Source organism: Cervus elaphus, chromosome 15 (assembly GCF_910594005.1).
Source record: "Cervus elaphus chromosome 15, mCerEla1.1, whole genome shotgun sequence".
In the NCBI taxonomy this organism is placed as follows: Eukaryota; Metazoa; Chordata; class Mammalia; order Artiodactyla; family Cervidae; genus Cervus; species Cervus elaphus.
In genome coordinates this window covers 76,969,896-76,997,617 of record NC_057829.1, presented here as the reverse complement: position 1 = coordinate 76,997,617, position 27,722 = coordinate 76,969,896, and the positions used below count along the sequence as shown (strand labels likewise).

At 36.5% G+C, this 27,722-nt stretch overlaps 1 protein-coding gene across 1 annotated transcript in view; it reads left to right on the top strand.

The window, feature by feature from the left end:
* The window catches only part of CCDC186 (coiled-coil domain containing 186), a 40,582-nt gene extending 16,773 nt beyond the window's left edge, over positions 1-23,809 (top strand). The window contains exons 4-16 of the mRNA XM_043925764.1: positions 1,150-1,278; positions 2,051-2,263; positions 3,451-3,570; positions 8,159-8,263; positions 8,749-8,847; positions 9,012-9,098; positions 9,955-10,097; positions 12,835-13,090; positions 13,717-13,906; positions 15,053-15,133; positions 17,373-17,583; positions 19,095-19,314; positions 20,004-23,809. Coding sequence (XP_043781699.1) covers positions 1,150-1,278; positions 2,051-2,263; positions 3,451-3,570; positions 8,159-8,263; positions 8,749-8,847; positions 9,012-9,098; positions 9,955-10,097; positions 12,835-13,090; positions 13,717-13,906; positions 15,053-15,133; positions 17,373-17,583; positions 19,095-19,314; positions 20,004-20,108 — 1,959 coding nt within the window. The 3' untranslated portion in view covers positions 20,109-23,809. The remainder of the gene's footprint in view (positions 1-1,149; positions 1,279-2,050; positions 2,264-3,450; positions 3,571-8,158; positions 8,264-8,748; positions 8,848-9,011; positions 9,099-9,954; positions 10,098-12,834; positions 13,091-13,716; positions 13,907-15,052; positions 15,134-17,372; positions 17,584-19,094; positions 19,315-20,003) is intronic.
* The last annotated feature ends 3,913 nt before the right edge of the window (positions 23,810-27,722 follow it).

Sequence of the window (27,722 nt, the reverse complement as noted above, 5' to 3'; positions counted from 1 at the left end):
TCTTTCCTAATTTTATCTTTGAATCTGTACCGCTTAATATGGCTGCCACTGACCATCGTGATATTGGGCATGTAAAAGGTGGCTAGTCCAAATTAAGAGGTGATGTAAGTGTGAAATATGCCCTTTAAAGACTTAGTACAAAAAGGGGTAAAATGGCTCAGTTTTTTAATGTTGACTACATGTTGAAATGATATTCTATATACATTGGGTTTAATAAAACATTTATTTCACCTGTTTCTTTTTACTTTTTAAAATGTTGCTACCAAAAAATTGGGCTTGTATTGCTGTTGGACAGTGTTGTCATACGGAAAATTAGTACATGTGTACTATATGTAAGCTAACTAGTAGGGTTTTTATAGCAGTTTCATTGATGTATAATTCACATACCACATAATTCACTCATTTTAGTATACAGTTTGGTGATTTTTAGTTGTACATTTTGTCACAATTTTAGAAATTTTTATCACATGAAAAAACTACAAGCCCATTAATAGTCACCCCTCATTTCCCTCCAGCCCCTGTCGGTTGTCTTCCCTCAGCCCTAGGGGACAACTAGTCTACTTTCTGTCTCTCTCTGTATTTGCCAGTTCTGAATATTTCATATTAATGGAATCATATATGTTTCCTTTTCCTTCATATAAGTAGAATCATGTAATATCTAGCTTCTAAGTGTAATTTTTTCAAGATTTCTATCAAGATGTAGCTTTTACAGTGTTAAGATTAGGGTTGTGGGTTAGGTTTATAGATTTATGTCTACCATTTTTGAGTATTTTATGTCTACAGTTTCTTTATGTCTTTTCTGCTGTGTTCCTATTTTGTTTCCCTATTCCTCACTTACTGCCTTATATTGCATTAAGTAAATATGTAACATTTAAATTTTTTTCATGATATTTTAACTATTTTTTGAGTTATTTCATTGATAATTACTTTAGAGCTTACCATCTGTCTTCTCAGAGTCTGCTTCAGATTTATACTGACTTAATTCTAATGATATATTGGAACATCATTAATGTTTATTTGTTATATCTATGGCTGAAGTATAGTCTTGAATTCTTTATGCTCATATATATATAATTTATATTTATTTGAAATGTTAGTGGTCTGTTTGTTATAGCTATAAAAATAATCTGGAAATAATTTTCTTTACAGTTAGAAACAAGAATAGAGGAACTTAATAAAGAAGTTCAGGCTTCTAAAGATAAAGTATTAGCTCAAGACATTGCAGCCAAAAATGCAATTCAGCAATTACACAAAGAGATGGCCCATCGGATGGAACAGGTATTTTTCAGATCATCATTATTATTAACTTTCTGTTGACTTTTTGTTTACTTAACCCTGTTAGATAATTTTAGACATTAGTGTGTATTAGGAATAGGATTTTTAAAATGCTAAAGCATTACATAAATGTATGTTAACTACAAAAAACTTCAACTTTTATTTCTGTGATTCTTTACAATATGCTGACCCTGAGCAGCAAGAATGTTACATGCTTAACGCTTATACTATCAGTTCTCAAACTTTTATACTAATTAAAGAGAAATATAGAGGATAAGACATTAAGAAGAAGATAGCTTTAGTGAACCCCCAAACATAGTTTCATTAAAATAACTATTAGAATTACGATTATATTTTAAAATAAAAACAGAATGATAATAAATGGTACACAATAACAATTCAAACTGTAAAACATGTCTTCTTCCAAACCTTTTCTTTATATGAGGACAAAGAAACTTGTTAATATGGTCCCTGATGGTCATTTTCCCAGAGCACAGGTGAGGCTAGGAAAGAGTGGAAAAGTGATCTGAAGGCATAAACAGAATATAGCATCTGTATTAGCTAAAGGAAAAGAAATAGGAAAGGGAAGAAGCAAATGTTAGTGATATGAATTTGTTCATTGTATCACTTCTTTTTTATGATTTCATGACACAGGTCCCCAAAATGTGCAAAAATCAAAAAATAAATTGGTGATATTTTGGGAAAATATTATTTATTTTAGTTTATTTTTACTTTAAAAAACATGTTTTATTAACGCTAGATACTTTTTTCAAAGGCCAACAAGAAATGTGAAGAGGCACGCCAGGAAAAAGAAGCAATGGTAATGAAGTATGTAAGAGGTGAGAAGGAATCTTTAGACCTTCGAAAGGAAAAAGAGATACTTGAAAAAAAACTTAGAGATGCAAATAAAGAATGTGAGAAAAACGCTAACAAAATTAAGCAACTTTCTCAGGAGAAAGGACGATTACACCAGCTGTATGAAGCAAAGGTATCACTTTTGATATTGTACCTTACCTGAAGCTTATTCTCTTTGCTTTTCCTTATTTAATTAAATAATCATAAATTAACATGGTTCAACCACTGTTAAATATAAAGCTGTTTTTGTTAGTTTACCTTTGAAGAAGGTGAATGTTTTAATAATTCCAGTATGTTGTTAGCTAGCTGCAAAATGTTTTTCCTGTGAAAATACGAGAAACTGACACATGTTGTTTATTAGATCTTTTTTAAAACTTTCTTTTAAAATCTACATTCTGTAGAAATGACTTTGTGCTTCAAAGGAAGATTTTACTTTCGTAAAAGATACACATGAAAGTGAAAGTCACTCAGTCATGTTCGACTCTTTGCGACCCCATGGACTGTACAGTACATGGACTCCTCTAGGCCAGAAGACTAGAGTAGGTAGCTGTTCCCTTCTCCAGGGGATCTTCCCATCCCAGGGATCGACCCCAGGTCTCCCTCGTTGCTGCGGATTCTTTACCAACTGAGCCACCAGGGGAGCCCAGGAATACTGGAGTGGGTAGCCTGTCCCTTCTCCAGGGGATCTTCCCAACCCAGGAGTCGAACTGGGGTCTCCTGCATTGCAGGCAGATTTCTTTAACAGCTGAGCTACCAGGGAAGCCTAGTTTTTGAGCTAGAGGTATAATTTGACCAGAATTTTAATGTAACGCTCATAGAATAGGATTTATATTTTTCCTGCAGAAGAACATGTTTTTAGATGCTGTTTAAAGAGATTTAATTACTGAGCTATTCAGAGTCCTTGCTTTTAACTAACAACCTCATGGCATAGTTTTGTGTCCAGCAGGTTATCATTTCCTGATAATCAGTGTTATTTTCTACTAAGTTTTAGTTCAGAAATGTCATTGTTCTCAGGAATTCTGGCAAAACCAATTTAATTTATATTTCACCTTATGTCAGCCATTTGGGAAGCACCAGAGGTATGCTTATACTCACAAAACATAATAGTTGGTTAAAGTATAAATGTTAATCATCTTATATCTGTTCATTGGTTTTAGGATTTTACTTTCCTCTTGTGATTTAAACTTTAAATTAGTTTTATCGCTTGTAAGCCATAACGTGCTGGCCCCTGGATTGCATTGATTATCTTGAGGTATGAAAGACACACAAATGATTGTTGATTGTTTAAGTGAAAAATATGACCCAGTGATATTGTTTTAGGAAGGTGAAGCTACTAGACTCATCAGAGAAATAGACAAATTAAAGGAAGATATCAGCTCTCACATCATTAAAGTAAAATGGGCACAAAACAAATTAAAAGCAGAAATGGATTCACATAAGGTAAGTACCGTCACACAGTGGAAAACTATTAGAATCAGTTTTAAGAACAAACAGAGTAATAGTTATTAATCAGGCATAGAGCTTATTTTAGGGACTCCTGTAGGATAGCTTGAGCCAAAATATTTGGTGATTCAGTTCAGTTCAGTTGCTCAGTTGGTGTCCAACTCTTCGTGAGCCCATGAACCGCAGCATGCCAGGCCTCCCTGTCCATCACCAATTACCGGAGCCTACCTAAACTCATGTCCATTGAGTCGGTGATGCCATCCAACCTTCTCATCCTCTGCTGTACCCTGCTCCTTCTGCCCTCAATCTTTCCTAGCATCAGGGTCTTTTCAAATGAGTCAGCTCTTCGCATGAGGTGGCCAAAGTACTGGAGTTTTGGCTTCAACATCAGTTCTTCCAGTGAACACCCAGGACTGATCTCCTTTAGGATGGACTGGTTGGATCTCCTTGCAGTCCAAGGGACTCTCAAGAGTCTTCTCCAATGCCACAGTTCAAAAGCATCAATTCTTTGGCATTCAGCTTTCCTTATAGTCCAACTTTCGCATCCATACATGACCACTGGAAAAACCATAGACTTGACTAGACGGACTTTTGTTGACAAAGTAATGTCTCTGCTTTTTATTATGCTGTCTAGGTTGGTCATAACTTTCCTTCCAAGGAGTAAGCATCTTTTAATTTCATGGCTGCAGTCACCATCTTCAGTGATTTTGGAGCCCCCCAAAATAAAAGTCTCTCACTGTTTCCCCATCTATTTGCCATGAAGTGATGGGACCGGATGCCATGATCTTACTTTTCTGAATATTGAGCTTTAAGCCAACTTTTTCACTCTCCTCTTTCACTTTCATCAAGAGGCTCTTTAGTTCTTCCACACTTTCTGCCATAAGGGTGGTGTCATCTGCATGTCTGAGGTTACTGATATTTCTCCCAGCCATCTTGATTCCAGCTTGTGCTTCTTCCAGCCCAGCGTTTCTCATGATGTAATCTGCATATAAATTAAATAAGCAGGGTGACAATATACAGCCTTGACGTACTCCTTTTTCTATTTGGAATCAATCTGTTGTTCCATGTCCAGTTCTAACTGTTGCTTCCTGACCTGCATACAGGTTTCTCAAGAGGCAAGTCAGGTGGTCTGGTATTCCCATCTCTTTCAGAATTTTCCACAGTTTCTTGTGATCTACACAGTCAAAGGCTTTGGCATAGTCAATAAAGCAGAAATAGGTGTTTTTCTGGAACTCTCTTGCCTTTTCGATGATCCAGCGGATGTTAGCAGTTTGATCTCTGGTTCCTCTGCCTCTTCTAATTCCAACTTGAACATCTGGAAGTTCACGGTTCACATATTGCTGAAGCCTGGCTTGAAGAATTTTGAGCATTACTTTACTAGCGTGTGAGATGAGTGCAATTGTGCAGTAGTTTGAGCATTCTTTGGCATTGCCTTTCTTAGGGATTGGAATGAAAAGTGACCTTTTCCAGTCCTGTGGCCATTGCTGAGTTTTCCAAATTTGCTGGCATATTGAGTGCAGCACTTTCATAGCATCATCTTTTAGGATTTGAAATAGCTCAACTGGAATTCTGTCACCTCCACTAGCTTCGTTCATAGTGATGGTTCCTAAGGCTCGCTTGACTTCACACTCCAGGATGTCTGGCTCTAGGTGAGTGATCACACCATCATGGTTATCTGGGTCATTAAGATCTTTTTATAGAGCGTCTCCATTTTTGGTTGCAAAGAATATAATCAATCTGTTTTCAATATTGACCATCTGGTGAGGTCCACATGTAGAGTCTTCTTTTGTGTTATTGGCAGAGGGTGTTTGTTATGGCCAGTGCGTTCTCTTGGCAGAACTCTTATTAGCCTTTGCCCTGCTTCATTCTGTACTCCAAGGCCAAATTTGCCTGTTACTCCAGGTATGTCTTGACTTCCTACTTCTGCAATTCCAGTCCCCTATCATGAAAAGGACATCTTTTTTGGGTGTTGGTTCTAGAAGATCTTGTAGGTCTTCAGAGAACCGTTCAAGTTCAACTTCTTCAGCGTTACTGGTCAGGGCATAGATTTGGATTACTGTGATGCTGAATCGTTTGCCTTGGAAACAAACAGAAATCATTGTGTCGTTTTTGAGATTGCATCCAAGTACTCCATTTCGGACTCTCTTGTTGACTGTGAGGGCTACTCCATTTCTTCTAAGGGATTCTGCCCACAGTAGTAAATACAATGGTCATCTGAGTTAAATTCACCCATTCCAGTCCATTTTAGTTCTCTGATTCCTAAAATGTCAATGTTCACTCTTGCCATCTCCTGTTTGACCACTTCCAATTTACCTTGATTCATGGCCCTAACATTCCAGGTTCCTATGCAGTATTGCTCTTTTTAGCATCAGACTTGACTTCTATCACCAATCACATCCACAACTGGGTGGTGTTTTTGCTTTGGCTTCACCCGTTCATTCTTTCTGGACTTATTTCTCCACTGATCTCCAGTAACATATTAGGTACCTAGCAACCTGGGGAGTTCATCTTCCAATGTCCTATCTTTTTGCCTTTTCATACTGTTCATGGGGTTCTCACGGCAAGAATACTGATGTGGTTTGCCATTCCCTTCTCCCGTGGACCACGTTTTGTCAGGACTCGCCAGCATGACCCTTCCATCTTGGGTGTCTGTGTTGACAGTGGTCAAAGGTTAGAGAGTGGTGGGTTTCTGAGCTAATTGCTGATCAGCAGATGAGTGTTAGGGAACTGTTGATAACTGCCAGGAGTAGGAGCAGGAATCCTTAGGGTTCACACCAGGCTATAAACCGTTTAAAATTGTATTTGACACATTGGAATGTCTCGGTTGCTGTGTTCTGAATGAATGGAGTGAGTACCTCTATGTGTCAAGCTCTGGTATAGTTATTGATGATATAGGAAGTGTGTGTGGGGGGTGGGTACAGATAAAGTTCCTTTATCTCTCCATATTCTTGTTGAGCTGATATTCTCATATTTTAAAAAACAGTATATTAAAAAACCTTCAAATGTTTATATTTTAAAAGTCACTATTTTAATATAAGCCAAATTATTATTAAAAGACCTGCAACTGAAAGTATGTAACTAGACACTTAATTGGGTAGTAAATTTATCTGAAAACAAAGTGACATATAAGAAGTGGTATCTGAAGTGTAGATGGAATTTATATCAAGAGATGAAGAGGAAAAAAAAAAGAGAGAGATGAAGGGAAAGGCATTCCAAGTGGAGGAACAACAAGATAAGGAGAAAAGGGAGATTTGGTGTTTGGGAAAACCAGCCTAACTAGAACAGAAGATTCATGTTAGTTATTCCTTCATTAATTCAACATTTATTGCATGAACAGTTCATATGTGAATACTGAGCTAGGTGTTACCCAGAAGCTGTCTTCTCAATAGGGAAGCATGTAATAAGCTACAGTACAAAGTACCATTTGTTACAGTGTCAGGGTTCCCTGGATTCTCTCTGTGGGAAGGCAGAATAGCAGCTCCTATCCCTTTCTGAAGGGAACCTACTAGGAGAAGATGATACCTAAATTTTCATTTGAAATCCACATGATAGCACAAATTATGGCACTGTATGGGTGATCTGAAGGAGAATGTTGAAGCTGAAGGGTAGGACTGTACTTGGACAATCAACACAGGAAGTCTAGCGAGTTAAGAAGACAGAGAAGGCAAGAAGTGGGGAAAAAAAAGAGAAATATACTGCCTTATAGACAGAGGAAGGCTATTAAAAGAAAGAGTCAGGAGTGATCAGAACTGGAATAGGTACATCAGGAATAAGAAATTAGAAAAGGCAGTTGGATCTGATGAGAAAGTCTTCCATGGAAACCATCAGAATGGCTGTTCTAATAGAGTGGTTAGGAAGAGAAACCAAATTGCAGCATGAATCTGTAATAAAAGTTTTGAATGGATACCTTGGCCATAAAACAAAAAATCGTCTTTCATGTGGGTCTCAAAGAACTGCTTAAACATTTTGCATTTTTGTCTTTTCAGGTCAGTAACTTCTAGTGATTTGCTGAAAACTATCAAATTTAACTTTATTTAATGACTTGATCAATCACCTGTGTAGGCCACATTAGTTTTTTGTCAGAAGCACAAAGTGTGATTACTGGAATTGTTTCTGGCTCCAGTAGCAGTGCTAAGACAAGAACTTTCTCTACTCTGGTCACTGTTGTCACCATTCATAACATCACTGTGCCAGCCTTGTTGCTAGTCTGTAAATTGAAAAAAAAAAAAGTTTTCCTCCAGCATAGGGAAAAATCCAGTTCTCCCCTCCTGTGTGTTTCTTCTTGTGCGTCCCCTTTACTTTTATACAAAACACTTCACTGCTGACTCATCTGGTTACCAGTGTGTGGAAGCTTTCCCCCACAACAAGCAGTTGTGTGTGACACCAGCCGAGTGGCCTACAGTTGAACTCACTTTGACACTGTCCATCCAGAGACAGTGTCAGTCCCACAAAACTTCCCAACCTGTCACTTCAGATGCCAGGCCCGGGCCCAGGCTGTGAGGGGTTTCAGGAGCTCTGTTAGGAACTGGGGGCAGAGACCAATATATATTTTCTATTATCTCACACTGTCTTTTTGTCAATGCAGGAAACCAAAGATAAACTCAAAGAAACAACAACAAAATTAACTCAAGCAAAGGAAGAAGCCGATCAGATTAGGAAAAATTGTCAAGATATGATAAAAACATATCAGGTATGCTAAAGTTTTGAATAGATTTCTTTATAACAAGTTAGAACAAGTTTTACCAAATGTTAATACTCTTTTGTTTCATAAATTTTTGTATCTCTAGTATTTGAAGTGTGGAGTAGATTTTCTAGGGCAACTAAATTAAATGCAGGCTATTTCCTATGTTAAAATACTTGCAGCTTAAATAGAAATCTTACTAGAAAAGTTTTTAGACAAATAAAAACACTATAAAACTTTAGAAGGAAGACGAGTACAAAGAAATGTATAACTTAGGAAAAAAAAAAAAGCCTGCTGTGTATAATATGTATATTAAATGTGCTCTTCTCTTGGTGCAAAATTGATACATTTAAAATTTTTGAATTCAGTCATCAATTTTAGATGCATGAGCTATGTATTTTATGATTAGTAAACTTAATTGCAAAAGCCATCTTGACATTTCAAAGCATGAAACTTTAAAACTTGCCATACTTTTGTCGTTTCTTTTCCCTTAGGAGTCAGAAGAAATTAAATCAAATGAGCTTGATGCCAAGCTTAGAGTCACAAAAGGAGAACTTGAAAAACAAATGCAGGAAAAATCTGACCAGTTAGAAGTGAGTAGCTCTGTATTTGTATACCTTAGATGGTGTACTATTGAAGGAGAGAGACAAGTGCTTATTGCCATCTACTTTTAAGGTCTTTTAGAAGGAGCAGGCAATAAATGTTAGATCTGGGTTAGCATATAATGATTTGTGGTTTCTTTTAAACTTTTAAAAAGATGCATCATGCCAAAATAAAGGAACTAGAAGATCTGAAGAGGACATTTAAGGAGGGCATGGATGAGCTAAGGACACTGAGAACAAAGGTAATTCAGTCTTTAGTCGTGACTCTAGAGGACGGGTAAACAACTTTAATTTAGTACTCATTCTGATTTTTAAATGTTGGGGAAAGGATATTTATATAGAAATAATCTAAAATCAAAAAGTAGTGTGTCAATTCCCTAGCAACAAAATTGACTCTTAGAGAAATAAAAATGTCTTCCATTTCAGTCCCTTTAAAGTGTTTGCCAAACATTCCTGTTTCACAGCACATTTGCTCTATCTGTAACTTATCCTTGGACCTCTGATCTAAAGGCAGTCTTACTAGCAAATTAATTGGGAAGATACGTGGGCTTTAGAACTGTGTCAGAAAATACTAGAAAGACTGTACATTTCTCTTGAATATATCTAATAATCTTGTATACAGGTTTAATTTTTAACAGTCTCCTATATCTTTTCCAGTGTTTAGGGTCCTTATATTACAAGAATAATATCCCTTTTAATATAAGTGTCAAATATGTTATCATTGTGTATCTTTCATTTACTTAGAAATAGGCTTTTAGGTAACCATCTTGAATTTATGATCACTTAATTTTTAAAGTGTCTTTCATGTGCCCTTCTACTTTTTCTTTATGCCAGTACTTTGAGGTAGGTAGGGAAGGTATATCCTCTTCAGATGAGAAATGGAGGTAAAACAGAAAGCTAAAACTGCCATGACTAAATCATGAGAAATCTGAGACTGAAACACAGGAGTGTTAACTTCTTGCTGTGTTTTCTTCATGTTAATTAATACTGCTTCACAATTCAGCTTAGATTATTAACACATAACCACTATCTGAAATGGCTAATAAGGAATAAGAAAATATCGTTTTGTAGTTTAACTTGCATATGATTATTTGATAGGTAAAATGTCTAGAAGATGAACGATTGAGGACAGAAGATGAATTATCAAAATATAAAGAGATTATTAATCGCCAAAAAGCTGAAATTCAGAGTTTGTTGGACAAAGTGAAAGTTGCAGATCAGATACAGGAGCAGCATCAAAGGTATAAAATGAGCAACTTCTGTTTGTGCTAATCAACAGGCTTTTTGATTCTATCTAAGTTGCTGTTTTTAAGTGCAGTCATTACAATAAATAAGAATAATCTTATATTTTACTAGGCAAAAAAAAATTTTTTAATTCCTATCTTCATTTGAACTGTTTCAGGTTATTTTTGAGGTTCCCAACACTGCTTCTAAAAATCAAAGTTTATATTCATACGTAAACATTGGCAGTAGTTATTTATAAGACAGAATGGATTGTGGGTTTTTTTGATCCATTCCTTACCTTTCAAATTCTGTTACTTACACACAGTAGTTTTTCTTCTAAAAGGTAGATTTGTATCTCTATCTTTGCATGTGTGTAGCTTGCAATCAGGAGGTAACATTATTCCTTGGCTTCTTTTAACACCAGTTAACTGAGTTCTACTTAGGACTTTACCTGACAGAGCCTAGATTCAGACTGGATCCAAGTATCTTCTTTTTTATACCCTACCAACACCCAGGCTGCTGAGTGCTGCTGAAGAGATCTTCACTGTCATCCAGATTGATGCTGCTATAGATTCATGGTTAGCAACCTCAGCTGGGACTGTTACTGCACCCTGAGTCCTACCATATGTCCTTAGAATCTTCTCCCCCATCTTCTTAGCATGTCCCAAACCACACCGCTTTCACAGTGATCTTTCCTCTCTCCTCGCGCTTCACTCTTGGCAGAAGAAAGGGGGCTGTCGGGTGACAGTTCTCTCCACCTCTTGCTGTCAGTCCTGTGAACTTGCATCTGCACTCATTTTTCTTTTGCTTCTGGTTTTGTGAAGGAAATGTTCCTATTTCTGAACCAAATTGTGGTCTCTACTTCTACTGTGGATCCCATGCTCTTCTGCCTTCTCAGGGTCTTTCTTGATTCCTTCTTTTTCTTTTTTTTTTTTTTTTCCTTCTTTTTCCTTTATCTCTTACCTCGTCCTTTTTACTGACTCCCTCTTCTGTCTGCATTTAAATGTTACTACATCTTAAAAACTTCAAAAACCCTATGATCACCCTTGTCCTTTTATTTACAGAATAAAAGATGATTTATAGAATCATCTGCAGCCCTCCTCCATTTCTTTGCATCCTTTGCTCTTCTATTTCTCTCCATTTTATTCAAGCTTCCCCAACGTACCATTGCAGACTGCTAATGCATCCTTAAATATAGTAGATACTTCCCAGATTAAGCCATGCTTGAGTTTCCAGTATGCACACACTAAGCCCCTTACTTTCTTGAAGTGCTCCATTCCTTTGGCTTCATTTCATTGTGCTGTCCTGGTGTTCCTCCCCAACTTTCTGGCCAGTCTTTTTTGTGTGTGCTCTGCAGCCTTCTCTTTCTGTCATAAAGCGGTCTTTTATTCTTATTTTATTATACCCCTGGGTGATCCTAACTCTTCCTGTAATGTGTTGCAGAACCTTCAAGTTATTGTCTTTAACCCTTTTTGCTGAGCTCCAGACATGCAAGTGTCAAAGACATCTTAAACTTTTAAACATGTCCTAAACTGGTTCATCTGTCTTGCCTGCAAATACGTTTCTCTGATGTTGCTGAGATGAGTGATGAGTGTGACATCCGAGCGATTTTCCAATCCAGGAACCTGGGGGTTACCCTTGGCTCTTCTATCCTTTCCCTCACACGTCACCAGTCACAAAATATTTTTGATGCTAACTCATTAATATCTTTCAAGATATTACTTTTTACACCCCCATTGCTACTACCATCATCTAAGCCATTATCCGCTCTCATCTAGAAAACTGCCATGGCTTCTAAACTGTTTGCTGTTGTTGTTGTTGTTTACCTACTTCCCTTTTAGTCAGTTTACTACAGTGTAGTTAACATAATCTTTTTTAAAAAGGAAGTCTCAGACCTTTCAGTGATTTCCCATTACCTCAAGGATTGCCTAGTGAGTTCAGATGCCTTAACATGGCTTGGATGATCGTTAGTAACATTGCTTCTCCTTCTGTGCATTCTCCTTTTTCATGCTGTATTTCAGCAGTAGTTGGTTAACAAGCGTTGATTAACTGTTTTCCTAGGTGTGGAGCCCTATGTAAGTGCTATGATATAGTACAGTCTTTATCCTCATCAGTATTTAATATCTGTCTGTTAGTATCAACAAGATGTCATTCTCTCGTTCCCTTCCCAGCGTTGCACATACTGTTTCCTTGGCCTGGACTGTGTTGTCTTCTGCTCACTCCTACTTCTGCTCTTACCCAGGAATCTGCACTCTGTGACCCACAAGGCAATTCCAGCTCACTGCCTCTTTTTGTAGAGAAACTTTTTTTTGGATACACAGCCACTCTCATTCCTTTATGTATTGTGTGGCTGCTTTCACACTACAGTGGCTTAGTTAAAACAGTTGCAACAAAGGCCATGTGCCCCAGAAACCTATATTGTTTACTCTCGGGGTCTTTTATAGGTAAGGTTTGCTAACCCTTTAAGTATTATTTTAATCACTTACACTCTGTGGTTTCATCATCAAAAATGTTTTTTTCACAGTGCTTGATTAAAAGCTCTTCGAAAGCAGGAGTTGGATCAGTCTTGCTTATAGCTCTTAGTGAGCTCTTAGTTCCTAGCGTATATTAGGCGTTCGTGGTGATCCAAATAAGTATTTGGATGAATGAATAAAAGTACCTTTATAAAGCATTTCAGTCAATGAAAATTCTCAAACCCTTAATGTCCTTTAATAGTTAATTTTTTTTTTCTTAAATATAAACTTTGTTTTTTAGAGGTAAACAAGAAATTGAAAATTTGAAGGAAGAAGTGGAAAGTCTTAATTCTTTGATTAATGACCTACAAAAAGACATCGAAGGCAGTAGGAAAAGAGAATCTGAGCTACTACTGTTTACAGAAAAGCTCACTAGTAAGAATGCACAGCTTCAATCTGAATCCAATTCTTTGCAATCACAGTTTGATAAACTTTCCTGTAGTGAAAGTCAGTTACAAAGCCAATGTGAACACATGAAACAGACAAATATGAATTTGGTAAGTATTAGTGTACATTCAACTTTTAAGGCAACACAGCAAGAAGCACAAATTAAGTTTCCCTAAAGATGTAAACCTAATGGTAGATGATTAAGCTTTATTTGGTGGGACGAGCACAGACTTTCTGATAAATTCAAATGCTATGAGAAATGTCAGTTTTTCCTTTCAACTTACGTATTTTTTAATAAAATTTCTCCCTAACATTGTTATGAAGAAATATTTCACACTTGAAAGTAAGAAAACCAGGATTTTTGTCATTCCTAACTGGAATTACCATGTATTTCTTAAAAGGACTTTAAATTTCTGTATTTTTATAGCTTAAAAATGGTTTAATATTTCCACGTTGTGAGGAGGACTTAAGTTAAGACTTTAGTCCAAAACTACAGAGACCTGTATCGCATGTTGTTTTGCTTGTGTGGGGTGGCAGATGCATTAATATATCACTCCTCCCCTTCTCCCCCAACCCCACTTTATTGCATAAGAAATTTGAGGAACACAATAAACAACCTGGTAAGGAGTGATGATAGAAGAATTTACTACCAAAGACCTTGTATTTTTAAGGTTTTAAACTCTGAGCAATAATTAAAACATAAAAATCAGTATTTTTATCTTATTTTAATATTTAGGAAAGTAGATTGTTAAAAGAAGAAGAACTGCGAAAAGAGGAAGTCCAGGCTCTGCAAGCTGAACTCACTTGTAGACAAACTGAAGTTAAAGCACTGAGTACCCAGGTTGAAGAATTAAAAGATGAATTAGTGACTCAAAGACGTAAACATGCCTCTAGTGTCAAGGATCTTACCAAACAACTTCAGCAAGGTATAAAATTCTTCTGCACTTAGATCTTGAATGTTCTTGTTTGTTTTTGTTGAAGGATTTATAGAAAAAATATATTTTACATTAGTTTCTCCCACACTGGGTAGAGCTGTAGGTTCTTTTTAATGTTCATAAACCAAGTGACTGACCTTGTTATTTCATAAATAGTTTAAAGCATGTTCTATTCTAAAATACATTTATTCACAGAATCACAGAATATAAGAATTGGGAAAGTGCCTTTCTAGGACAGCAATGTCTAGACTTTGTTAATCACATATTACTGTCAATGAAAAGTGTTTAAGTATTTGTTCTCCAATTTGTAAATTGTAAGCATGTATTACTCTATTTTATGCACATTAGAAAAACATGAAAAATCTAAATTTAAGAAGATCAGATTAAATATAAGTAGAGTGCTAGTATTTTCTGCCTACACTTGTCTATGAATTGTTACGTACAGCATCTAGGGTACCTGCACCCACCTTGATGACCTCTAACTTAGAGATTGTTGAATCCTAACCCTTAATTTTAGGGGAAACTGAGATCCAGAAAAGCTATAAATTTCCCAAACACAACAATTGACAGCTAGAACTAGAACTCAGATTTCTGTCATTTAAAAATTTAGGCAGTTATTGGAGTCTGCTGTGTGATTGGGTATGCAGATGAATAAGAGATATTCTGACATCCTGTTCTCTACTACTCCCCACTGTTTTATTTGTATTAAAATAGGGTGACATACAGTAATATGATGAAAGAGACTTAGCATTTACTTAATAGAAATATATTCAGATACTTGCCAGAAGAATTTAGTTTTCATAGATGTAATTGAAGGGAAATTTGGGGTGATTTTCTGGTACTGTGGAACTCTTTTAAATCTTTCAGGACTCCAGAAGTTAGGTTCTGTGTGCCTAAATGATGTCAGTATCAGTTGTCATAATGTTATTTCCATGTATTTTGTATTTGACCTGTGCATTTCTAGATGTCATTTTATGTCAGTGAACCTACAGACCTCCTGTTGTATGTATTCAAGAAATTTCTTTTGTTGCCTATGCCATTTTGGCCTAAGTGATTTTTAGGCCAAATTAAAGTCAGAGATAGTGGGGGCAGATGGTCATGATCGTTGTCACAAGTAATCCATTTCTTTTCCTGCAGCACGAAGAAAGTTAGAACAGGTTGAGAATGGAAGCTGTGATAAAGAAGTCAGCAGCATGGGAAGTCGTTCTAGTTCATCAGGTAAAAAAACTAATGCTTTTATAGTTGTTTTTCAGTGATCAAGAATAAAAAGAAATAGCATTTTTTGTTTTACAAGGTATCGATATGTTTTTCTATAATTTTGAATTATGAAAGGCAGAGGTCATACACAATTACATTGTAAAAAATATTTCCAGTTAAAACGTTTTTACACAGGATTTTAAGTTTGTCATGGGGTTCTATACCATCCGTCTTCTTACCTCCTTTTCCTTATCTGCTTTTTCATTCTATGCAACAATTTCTTCTTCCATTTTTCAGTTCAGATTTGTATCCATCTCTATAGAGAGATATGGTATAGCATGTCTTCCATTTTCTTTTAATTTTATATTGCTTTTAACACCTGAGACCTAATGAGATGGGGTCATCATTATATTTCAGATTATATATACATATATATGTATGTATTTCTAAATCTTTTTGCTTTTTCATGGTAAATATGCCTCTTGTTGTTGAGTCGCTCAGTCGTGTCCAACTCTTTTTGCAACCCCATGGACTGCAGCCCCTCCAGTCTGTCTATGGGATTCTCAAGGCAAGAATACTGGATTTTCCAGGCAAGAATACTGGAGTGGGTTGCCATTTGTTTTTCCACAATATGCCTCTAGTTTAAAGCAAAAATTAATAATTTATAAAATTGATTGATGGCATTGTGAAAATGATAATTAGCAAAATATCAGCATATTTATTTTATTTGGAATGCTAGGAACCATGCTGAATGCTTTAAACATGTTATCTACTCACAGAATAGTCATGTGAGGTAAGTGTTGTAATTCCCATTTTATAAATGGGGAAACTTAAAATTCAGAGTGGTTCCATTGGTTCAGTTCAGTCACTCAGTTGTGTCCGACTCTTTGCAACCCCATGGACTACAGCACACCAGGCCTCCCTGTCCATCACCAACTCCCAGAATTTACTCAGACTCATGTCCATTGAGTCGGTGATGCCATGCAGTCATCTCATCTCTGTTGTCCCCTTCTCCTCCCATCTTTACTCTTTCCCAGCTTCAGGGTCTTTTCCAATGAGTCAGTTCTTTGCATCAGGTGGCCAAAGTATTGGAGTTTCAGCTTCAGCATCAGTCCTTCCAGTGAATACTCAGGACTGATTTCCTTTAGGATGGACTGGTTGACTGCAGCCATGAAATTAAAAGACATTTGCTCCTTGGAAGAAAAGTTAATGACCAGCTTAGACAGCATATTAAAAAGCAGAGACATTACTTTGCCAACAAAGGTCTGTCTAGTCAAAGCTATGGTTTTTCCAGTAGTCATGTATGAATGTGAGATTTAGACTATAAAGGAAGCTGAGCGCCGAAGAATTGATGCTTTTGAACTGTGGTGTTGGAGAAGACTCTTGAGAGTCCCTTGGACTGCAAGGAGAGATCCAACCAGTCCATCCTAAAGGAGATCAGTCCTGACTTTCACCAAATCCACAGTGACAGAACTCAGACTGTAGAAGCTGCATGCCATGACATTTTCACTGCCTCCCAGGAGTTGCACAGTAGGGAAAAAACATCATCAACTCTTACAATAGTGGAAAAATTGTATAGTAGAAAGAAATGGGTTTGAAATTACACATAGGTATTTAGATCCCAGTTCTACCATTTACTAGTGTATAACCTTGGATAAGATAATATTACTTAACTTAAATCTACAAAATGGGATTTGAAAAAAATATGTCTTTGTAGGATTAAAAAAGATTAGAAATTCTTCTCAACGGATATTGGTAAAATAATAGCTACCATTTACTTATTGCTTACTGTATGCTGCTCTAAGCTCTTCGGACATATTAACTCATTTAAATGAGGATAGCAGTCCACCAGGGAAAATCATATTATGGTTCCCAGTTTTAAATGATGTGACTGTGATACAGAGTCCAAAGTCACAAAGCTACTAGGAGGACTAGCTCCAGAGCTTAACCTACTGGTTATATTCTGTCTTGTGACTTTTTTCTCTTTCTGTGTGTCTCCGTTTAATTTTGGTATCTTGAGTTTCTCATTTCTCTATTGCCACTTCCCATTTCTGTTTTTTAGAAACATACTAGACCCTTTTTTCTATCATCAGTCTATTCAAAAACAAGAACTCAGGTCAGATATGACTTGAGTTCTGTGCCCAACTGTTAGATTGAATATTTGAAAATGATAGTAGAAGAAATAATGCCTGAGATTAGAGTTGACTCCAGACTAAGTACAATAAGTTAAATTTTTTTTTTTTTTTTTTTTTATCTTAAGGGTCCCTCAATGCTCGAAGCAGTGCAGAAGATCGATCTCCGGAAAATACTGGGTCGTCAGTAGCTGTAGATAACTTCCCAGAAGTAGACAAGGCCATGCTGATTGAGAGGATAGTAAGGCTGCAAAAGGCACATGCCCGGAAAAATGAGAAGATAGAATTTATGGAGGATCACATCAAACAGCTGGTGGAAGAAATCAGGAAGAAAACAAAGTGTGTGTCTTTTGCATTCTTGTTTGCTTGTGGCTGTGCTGGGTTTATTGCTGTGTGCCAGCTCCCTCTCGTTGTGGTGAGCCGCGGCTGCTCTGGCTGTGGCCCTTTGGCTTCTCATTGCGGGCGCTTCTCTCGTTGCAGACCACAGGCTCTAGGGCGCGCAGGCCTCAGTATTGTGGCACATGGGCTTAGTTGCCCCTTGGCACGTGAAATCCTCTCAGACCAGGGATTGAACCTAGGTCCTCTATAATTGGCAGGAGGATTCTTAACCACTGAACCACCAGGGAAGTCCCAAAGTGTGTATTATTATGGTACTGGGATCCGTGTTCAAAATACCATTATTCATACAACAAAAAGTTCCTGAGTTCAAAATTAATTGTATCAAGAGCCTTTCTTTTAAAATTTTTTTTTAAAACTATGATCATATAGTTCTCAATCTTTTATTGGTCACTTATTTTTGTTCTAGGTTTTGGGAATACAGAAATGAAAGAAAGCATAGGTTTTTCCTTTTAAGGTGATATAGAGTTCAGTAGGTGTTAATTTTTTTGATACTAGAATAACTTTGAACTTAAAAATAGATTGAGCTCTGCTTAGCTTCTTATTTTCAAGATGGTGGTTCTAAGAGATGATGGGGTTGTGGATTATCGTTCCTGTTGAGCAGATTTAGGGAAAAATTTGCTCATGACTTTTATTTTTAAAAAAATTTTTTTAAGTTACCAAAGCCATTCTTCTTTTTTTACCACACATTTATTTTTATTTATTTATGTTTGTCTGTGCTGGGTTTCTGTTGCAGTGTGTGGGATCTAGTTTACCTACCAAGGATTGAACCTGTGTCCCCTACATTGGGAGCATTGAATCTTAGCCATTGGACCACCAGGGACATCCTTGCCCATGACTTTTAAAAGAAAAAGAGGACAACACAAGTTTTAAGTTTAGTGGCAAGAAAATAGAAAATGTTAACTAAAACTGGAACAATAAATTGTTCACATATTTTGATTTACATAAGGAAAAAAATAGAGCCATGTTTATATATCTTAAATCTAAATACCATGTTATAACAAAAATGGGATCATTTGAGAAGCCATCTGAATAAGAAAAATTCCCTTATTTTCAAATACTTGCTAAGTTGCTTCAGTCATGTCCGACTCTGTGACCCTATAGACTGTATGTAGCCTGCCAGGCTCCTCTGTCCATAGGATTCTCTAGGCAAGAATACTGGAGTGGGTTGCCATGCCCTTCTCCAGAGGATCTTCCCAACGCAGGGAATGAACCTGAGTCTTTTATGTCTCATTGGCAGGCTGGTTCTTTACCACTAGTGCCACCTGAGGCCCCTATGTTCTAATATAGTTCTTTTTTTTTTTTGTCCCCTATGTTCTAATATAGTTCTGTTATTAACCTAATATGTAATTATTTTATGCATCATCTTTACACTTAGGATTAGTTCACTCTTGAAAATTGCAGTATTTGTAAATTCTGCAGGGACGTAACTGTCATAGTGCTTTATTTTACAGAATAATTCAGAGTTACATTTTACGAGAAGAATCAGGCACACTTTCTTCAGAGGCATCTGATTTTAACAAAGTGCATTTAAGTAGGCGCGGTGGCATCATGGCATCTTTGTACACGTCCCATCCAGCCGATAGTGGGTTAACATTGGAACTCTCTTTGGAGATCAACCGGAAACTACAGGCTGTTTTGGAGGATACATTGCTGAAAAATATTACTTTGAAGGTATTTATATTTCTCATTCACTTACCAACCAAGAAACATGGCAGAAATGGTATACCTCTCTTATTCAGTCTAACACATGGATGGACTATTTCTGTAATGAAGGGTAACCATTGTTTCCATAGATGAAATTTTATGTTTTTCTCTTTTTGAAAAATGTAATTTTTAAAATTAACAAGGAAAGAAAGAAATAGCAAAAAAAAAAAAAAAATTAGTATAACTATTGGATAGACTCCCTAAATGAGAGGTTTACTTTGCCATGGAAAGTCTTTGACATATATTACAATAGTTATAATTGATTACTGAGGCATTAAGATTGAGGTATTTATTTTCTAATGTATTTTCCAGCTATATTTTATTTTTTGCAGCTGTTATCTGACCCAGCTATTCTGTTTGTGCTGTTTGGGCCTTAATGGTTAGTAATGGGTTTAAGAAATAATTTTTTTAATCTGATAATACGTTTATGCACTAAAATTTGCTATAGCTTCAGTGAAAAGATTTAAGTATGACTCTGAAGTACACAGGATTGCTACACTGAAAACATCCATGTGCAAAGTTTATCTCACATGGCAGATATGACTGTTTATCACTCTTTAGTTCAAAATTTAGGGAAAAATAGTTCAAATCGAATCTTTTTACTTATTACACTTAGTAGTTCTGTTTTCTTTTCCCCCTTTTTCCAACTGCTAAAGGAAAATCTGCAAACACTTGGAATAGAAATAGAACGTCTGATTAAACACCAGCATGAACTAGAACAGAGGATGAAGAAAACCCAACACAAAGCTCTTCCTCAGTGAACAGACAAAAGCCACACAAGGAGCAGGTGCCGCTGCCCAGGACTGTCGGAAACTTCTCCCTGCTTTGTGTGGCAGCTAGTACAAAGTTTGTTTTGCTTCATGTGTATAAAAAAGTACCTTTTTACAACACAAATGCATTGCTGTGTATACTGTAAGAATGTAAGCGCTGAGGAAACTTGTTCTTGTACAGTGACAGCCTGTCATTGAATCTGAACAACAGAATTTAATTTGCTGGTAGTCATATGAAGTGCTGAACATTACAACAAGGGCTTTTGAAAACTTCTTCTCCGTATTTCTTCCCTTTAAAATATATAATGTAAAAAAAAAATGATTTCACTTTCCAAAATTATGCATGAAAGAACAGGTGTTAATCATTCAGTAATATGCTATTTCTCCAACATGAATAAAACTAAAGAAATGAGAAAAACTTTTGTTTTGACATTCTGATATAACATCTGCTTGTGTGTTAGGGACACCAATGAGTTCTTAAACCCTTTGATCTTCATGGAAGCTAATAGGAAAGCTAGCTGTTGGTACCTAGCAGTGATTGGGCACTGTATGCTTCTATCAGGCTTCCTTATTTGTGCTAGGAACAATTTTTTCAGATTTGAGTTAATTATTAAGTTTTTTAAAATCTCTAGTTACATAAACTATGATTTGAAATAATTTGCTCATTTAGAAAATTCCTGTGGACTTAAGTTGTATTTTAAAATGTGAAGTGCATTAGTCATTAGAACCAAGAGATGAATAATGAATTCTTTGAAACAGAAATACTTTAGTTTTACTGACATCAAGTATAAAGATAAATATAAAATACTTACGAAGAACCAGTTCCCAAGAGAATCCAGCATAGGGCACTGTTAACCATTTTATCTGTGTACCATTCTTTACTGTTAGTTTAATTATATGTTATAGTGGTGTGATCTTACAGTCCCTAAATGTGCTGTGTTTCAGTATATTTATTTAAAACACAAAATAATTATATCTCTGTAACCAAAGGAGTTTTAGAGCCAAATTTATGTGTCCAGTTGGATTCTTAAAATATTTATTGAAGATACGCACTCAAGTGTTGCTGGTCACAGTATCGGTATTTCTGTCACTGAATTTTTTTCTCGGCTCTTGTAATTTCTCACTGTGATTTTCTACATTTCGTTATATTCAGATCATTTCTGTAACGATACCTTGGCACATACACAGATGTTGCAGCAAGCTTCATTTTTATTTTGAATTTTTGCGTCCTTCTTTTCCTCTCAAGAGAAGTAAGTATTGAGGTGATGAATGAAAAGCCTTTAAAGAATTGTATGGCTTTACCAGTTGGGCTGGGCTTTTGATGGCAATGTCCCTTTAATGTCTTTTAATTTTTTTTTAATCAACTTACCATTGTGTAAAAAGATCATTTACTAAAGGTTAGATGATTCATTGTAGCATCTTATTTTTTTCTATATATTGAGTTAATAGGTTTCATCCAAAAACAAAATCTTTTCACTTCAAAATGGAAATATAAGTTCAGAAACGCTTTATATTTAAAATAACTGTAAAAGTTTTGGTCTTACCATAATGTGTCTTGCTCTCCTTTACCAGTAATAATTTATTAAAATAAAGAAATGAGGGTAAGTGCAATCACATCTGAAGTATTTTCCTAGTTGTTTTTGATAATAGTATTGATGCTCCCAAAGACTATTTAGTTAATGTAACTAAATTTTTACAGCTTCTTATGTGATATAGGTTCATACACTACAGTATTTGTTTTTTCCTTCCAAGACACAAAATATGTTAATGGAGACCAAATAGTGGTCAGATCTACAGTATTCTATGTCTGTACACTTTTAAAATATATATGTACATACACGCACAGATTTTTGCGTACATATATTGCATATGAAAATGAAGCATTCCAATATTGACATTTGTGCCAGCATTCATTTAAAGACGTTTAATGGTTAAACAGTTTTAGAAGAATGCAATTATAAACCATATATTGACTTACTATTGTTCCCCCCATAAATGTAAGGAACTGTGGGAATTTTGAAAAAAATGATTTATTTTCCTTTTGTTCTTTAGTTTCTGCTATATCCTTTTGTATATAGATCATGACTGAGCAAAAGTGTGTACGGCAATGTGCATTTATCAGATCTCTCTCTAGACTGACCCAAAGATCCTGATTAAGCATTTAGAGGGCAATATATGGAAAGAAGAATGGGGTGTCCAGAAAAGGAAAATGGTGTGGATAAACGATAAACTTGACTTCTGGGAGAAATTTTGGTTTGTCTGTTTATTATTAATTAAACACATCAAAGGCTGTTTTTGTTAGCACTATTTTGATTTCTTTGAGGAGAAAATTATTTTTGTGTGTATGTATACATACATATGCACTTTACTAGGTTTTAATTTTAAAGTGAATACTTACTGTGACTGCCTTTTTCCCATACCACTTCAGACTTTAGCCTGTTAAGCTCTAAGGATTGAAAATGGTGGATTTGAACAGTAGAATGAGTTTAAACTTTACTTTGTTTGTTTGTTTTTTAAGCTTTCTATCCATACCATTTAAAGCAATTTATCTTGAAATTAAACTTTGCCAGGCTACCAACAAATGTTATTTAAATAAACACATTTATTGAAAACCCCTTTATTGCCAGGCACCATACAGGGTGTCAACATTATACTGTAGACAGACTAGACAGAGCAATTCGTGTCCGCATGGAGCTTATGGTCTAGTGAAAACCGCTGGGAAGCAGTAGGAGCTGCTCTTTGAGTCTCTACAGCCCCCAACCAGCCCTTGTCAGTAGAAGGTTAATGCACTTGTGCAAGTAGGTGATCCAGAAGTCTCACTCGCATGAAGCTTTAGGAAACGAATCCTTGCTTAGGTACATTGAGAGCAGATTGTTGTTTTTGTGGTGGTTCTGCACATTTCCTAACTTTTTTCACAGTTTGATGTTTAATTATTGTTTTAAGAAGGGGGAAAAAAAATCGAAAGACCATAAAATGGCACTTAATTTTTGCCATTTTAGTAAATTATTAATGTCCACTTGATGCTCATAAAGATGAATCTAATCATGGTGTCATATTTGTTTCTAAATTGTTTTGCAGTATATTATTTTCTAAAGATTTTTACATATAATTTCAGACCAGAATTTTCCAGTGGAAGAAAAAAAGCACTAGAAACCATTAATACTGTAAATGTTGTATATGTTCCCCAATGAAAATATTTTTATGTTTATCAATCATGTTATTCCATATGGTTAATTTGCCTTATGAATGCTGGATTCAGTGGTCTGTCTTCCAATAACCTTTTTAAAACAAAAGATTTCTTTCTTGACACTAAGATTGTTCATGTTTAATACCGGTTGGTGGCACTAGAAACCTGAAAATTTTCAAGATTGAACATGAGAAGATAATCAAAAGAGAATCCAAATAGAATTTTTCAGGAAAATAAATGAAAAATATAATTGTATATTAAAGATGTATTTTTCTTCGGAAATGAAATTCTTTTTTAAAATGCATATGGCTATCCATTTTGACTATGATGAAACTTGTTTATCTTCCAAAGTTCATATATATATATATATGTGTGCATTGTACAGATAATCTTTAGTTTGATTACACTGTTCATTTTGTAAATATCTTTCTGTATAAAATGAAGCTTTTCAAGAGAATTTTATGTATATATTGTACTTATTAAATAGGAAATGCCTGTTTACCAAGTTGTGTTTTACTGGCATCCTTGATTATTTACACACACCACTACTAACAGACTGATTCTCCAGACTTCACAAGACTGATTCAAATTGCTTGAATGTTCTTTTTTAAACCATATTAATAAGAATTTTTGCTTTCTATTTTTGTCTTTGTTCTACTAATTACAAGTCAGTGAACAATAGTAAACAAATTGAATGCCACGTTGTATTTTAAATTTTTATCTAAATTACTGATAGCAAAATCTGGCCTTTTGTAAATGGCTGCCTATGTGAAAATTTCTTGTTGAACTTGACAAGGCAGTAATAAATTCAGATTTTCCACAAAACTATGGAACTTACTTGCCCAAATTATCTAGGTTTAATAATAAAGATCTAATAGGTTCAATAAAAAGATACTGAAATGGCATTAGCTTCATGCAGGTAACCTGTATGATGGATATTTCACATACAGTGTGTTGTTTTCCATTTCTCATAACAGTTCAGGTACACACAGATTATGCCACTTTCCTTAGAGAGTTCAGTATTGGAAGGAATCCCCTGAAATCAGGATCCTTAAAATAAAGGTACAATTAATAGGATTGAGGAAGCTTTGCTGACTTACTTCATAATCTGTTTTCAGCAGCTTATACATTTTTTTTGCAAGAGAAAGGAGTATATAAAAAGAGTTGAGTTTTTGGAAGAGACTAGCTTATGGTTCTTAACTGGTCAGTGTGACCTGCAGTTATGAAAGGCCCTTCCAATGAACTTAAATCCAAGACTGCTTTTTTTTTTTTAAATGATTTCTTTTTAAAAAATTTATATTTTGGCTGCACAGGTCCTCATTGCTGCATGCGGGCCTTCTCTAGTTGCAGTGAGCAGGGCCTCCTCTTCACTGCGGTGCGCGGCCTCGCGGTGGCGGCTTCTCGCTGCAGAGCGCCGGCTCTGGCAGTTGCGGTATGCTGGCTTAGCTCTGGTGCACCGGCTTAGTTGCTTCTCCGCCTGTGGCATCTTCCCGGACCGGGGATGGAACGTGTGTCCTCTGTGCTAGCAGGCGAATCCTTATCCACTGTGCCACCAGGGAAGTCCTGCTTTTTCTTAATAAATTCTGCTTCAGTCCGTGAGTGTACGACGAGGGCACACTTCTTCAAGAGGACCAGCAACTTGGGAGGATGCCTCTGGCTGACCAGGGCTAATGCTGAGAACAGTGTGACCAGACTCAGATGTCCCTGCCCTTGCAGAGATGCACTATTAATTCCTAAATTACAGTTAGGAGACTTGATTATAATTTTTTAAAAGAAGCACCCACTTAAGTCATACTCTATTTCTGAGGGATTTTCAGCCTTTTAAATTGTTCAAAGGCCATGCTGCTAGCCAGTCAGATGGTCTACCCATAATTGCACTTCAGGAAAAAAGGGGGAGAGGTAGGATGTTGTATCTGAAAGAGGAGTCTCTGCCATTTAACCCAGTGCAAAAAGAGTTCATTGAAATTTTAGCATTCACTGAAATAAAGAGTTACCTGTTGATAGTCAACTTCTAGTTACATTTACTTGGAAACTAAATACTGGAATGGCTTTCCATATCATCCATTTCACTGTGTTTTTATTTTTAATAATTAAAGACCCAAGGGCAAGATGTGTTCTCAGCATCCTTACATGTTTCTTGTCCCAAAGCAGTTAAGCCTGCCATGGTATTTCTTAGACAGGTTATTTTTTATGAAGTCTGACCAAACGCCCACTACCCCTGCTGCCGTTGATCTAGTCTGCCCGCCAACTCGACAGAAACTTTGAGCTCTTCCCACCAGAGCTCCCAATAGATCCCAACTCCCCCCCCCCCCCCCCCCCCCCACTCCACCGCCAAAACCCAACTCCCTAGGAGTTCATGCTAAAGAAGGCTGTTGCTTTGGACTCTGAACCAGTTTCTCCCTGAATTTTATGTTTTTGTGTTATTTGGGGCAAGCCTGGAAAGACTGGAGGGAAAACCTGCTTGGGACTGGCAGGTCAAGAAGAGTCTCTTGCTTCCTAATTGGAATCCAGAATCCACTTTCTTATAGAAATGGTTATTTTGAAACAGTGACTAACTCTCATCAAAATTTATGGGCAAGAAGTCTTTGTGTGTTTGTTACTACATTTTTTCTTTACTTTTATGTGGTTAAATGCTTTCTAAGCTCCAAGGCACCAACTTTCTTTTTTTTTTTCATTTATTTTTATTAGTTGGAGGCTAATTACTTCACAACACTGCAGTGGGTTTTGTCATACACTGACATGATTCAGCCATGGAGTTACATGTGTTCCCCATCCCGATCCCCCCTCCCACCTCCCTCTCCACCCGATTCCTCTGGGTCTTCCCAGTGCACCAGGCCCGAGCACTTATCTCATGCATCCCACCTGGGCTGGTGATCTGTTTCCCTATAGATAATATACATGCTGTTCTCTCGAAACATCCCACCCTCGCCTTCTCCCACAGAGTCCAAAAGTCTGTTCTGTACATCTGTGTCTCCTTTTCTGTTTTGTGTATAGGGTTATCATTACCATCTTTCTAAATTCCATATATTTGTGTTAGTATGCTGTAATGATCTTTATCTTTCTGGCTTACTTCACTCTGTATAATGGGCTCCAGTTTCATCCATCTCATTAGAACTGATTCAAATGAATTCTTTTTAACAGCTGAGTAATATTCCATGGTGTATATGTACCACAGCTTCCTTATCCATTCGTCTGCTGATGGGCATCTAGGTTGCTTCCATGTCCTGGCTATTATAAACAGTGCTGCGATGAACATTAGGGTGCACGTGTCTCTTTCAGGTCTGGTTTCCTCAGTGTGTATGCCCAGAAGTGGGATTGCTGGGTCATATGGCAGTTCTATTTCCAGTATTTTAAGAAATCTCCACACTGTTCTCCATAGTGGCTGTACTAGTTTGCATTCCCACCAACAGTGTAAGAGGGTTCCCTTTTCTCCACACCCTCTCCAGCATTTATTGCTTGTAGACTTTTGGATAGCAGCCATCCTGACTGGCGTGTAATGGTACCTCATTGTGGTTTTGATTTGCATTTCTCTGATAATGAGTGATGTTGAGCATCTTTTCATGTGTTTATTAGCCATCTGTATGTCTTCTTTGGAGAAATGTCTGTTTAGTTCTTTGTCCAAGGCACAAACTTTCAAAAAAAAAAGTTAAAGCAGTTGCTTGGAAGCTTCAAGGCAGAATGGTGCTCCACACACTCAAGCCGCAGATACCTCCTGAGAAATTCGATGACCCAAATTTACAGTCTCACGAAGGTGTCCTAAAGTCTCAGAAGTCAGTCTGAGTCACTTGTTTGCAAAGTCCGTCCTCTAAAGCGCAAATGTTGCTGATGATTTTTAAAGATGGCACTCTACAGGCATAATGTAGTTTCATTTCAGTAACAACTTTAGGATAAAGCAGAAGAGAATTTTTCCTTTTTTCTCTGTCCACACTCCCATCTCCCACACACACAACTTAACACACACCCAAAACAACAACCCGAACACTACCTGCCCAGAGCTGGTTTGGCTGTCTCTTGAGTTTCCAACCTTCATCACTTCCTTCAAATTCTGCTTGGGTAGGCTTTTTTTACAAGTCAGTCAAGTGAGGAAGAGATGAAAGGGAAAAACGAGAAAGTTCAGCAAGATTCCTTGTCACATTCAATTCCTTGTCAAATTACTATTTTGATGGTGGAAGTGCTCTGTACCATACATAGGTTTGCCTGTGCTATGGATGGTATGCCACAGGAGGCAGAGCCCATATAATGTGGCTGTTTATAGAGGATGTTCCATAGTGATTCCTGATGTCATTTTGTACATTTTTGTAATTGTAAGTTCAACCAGAGATGTACAGCTTAACATACATGTATTATTTTTTAAAAGGAGAGAATTTCCAGAGAGTTAACACACTGAATAGAAAACACTAAACACTAGAAGAAATCAC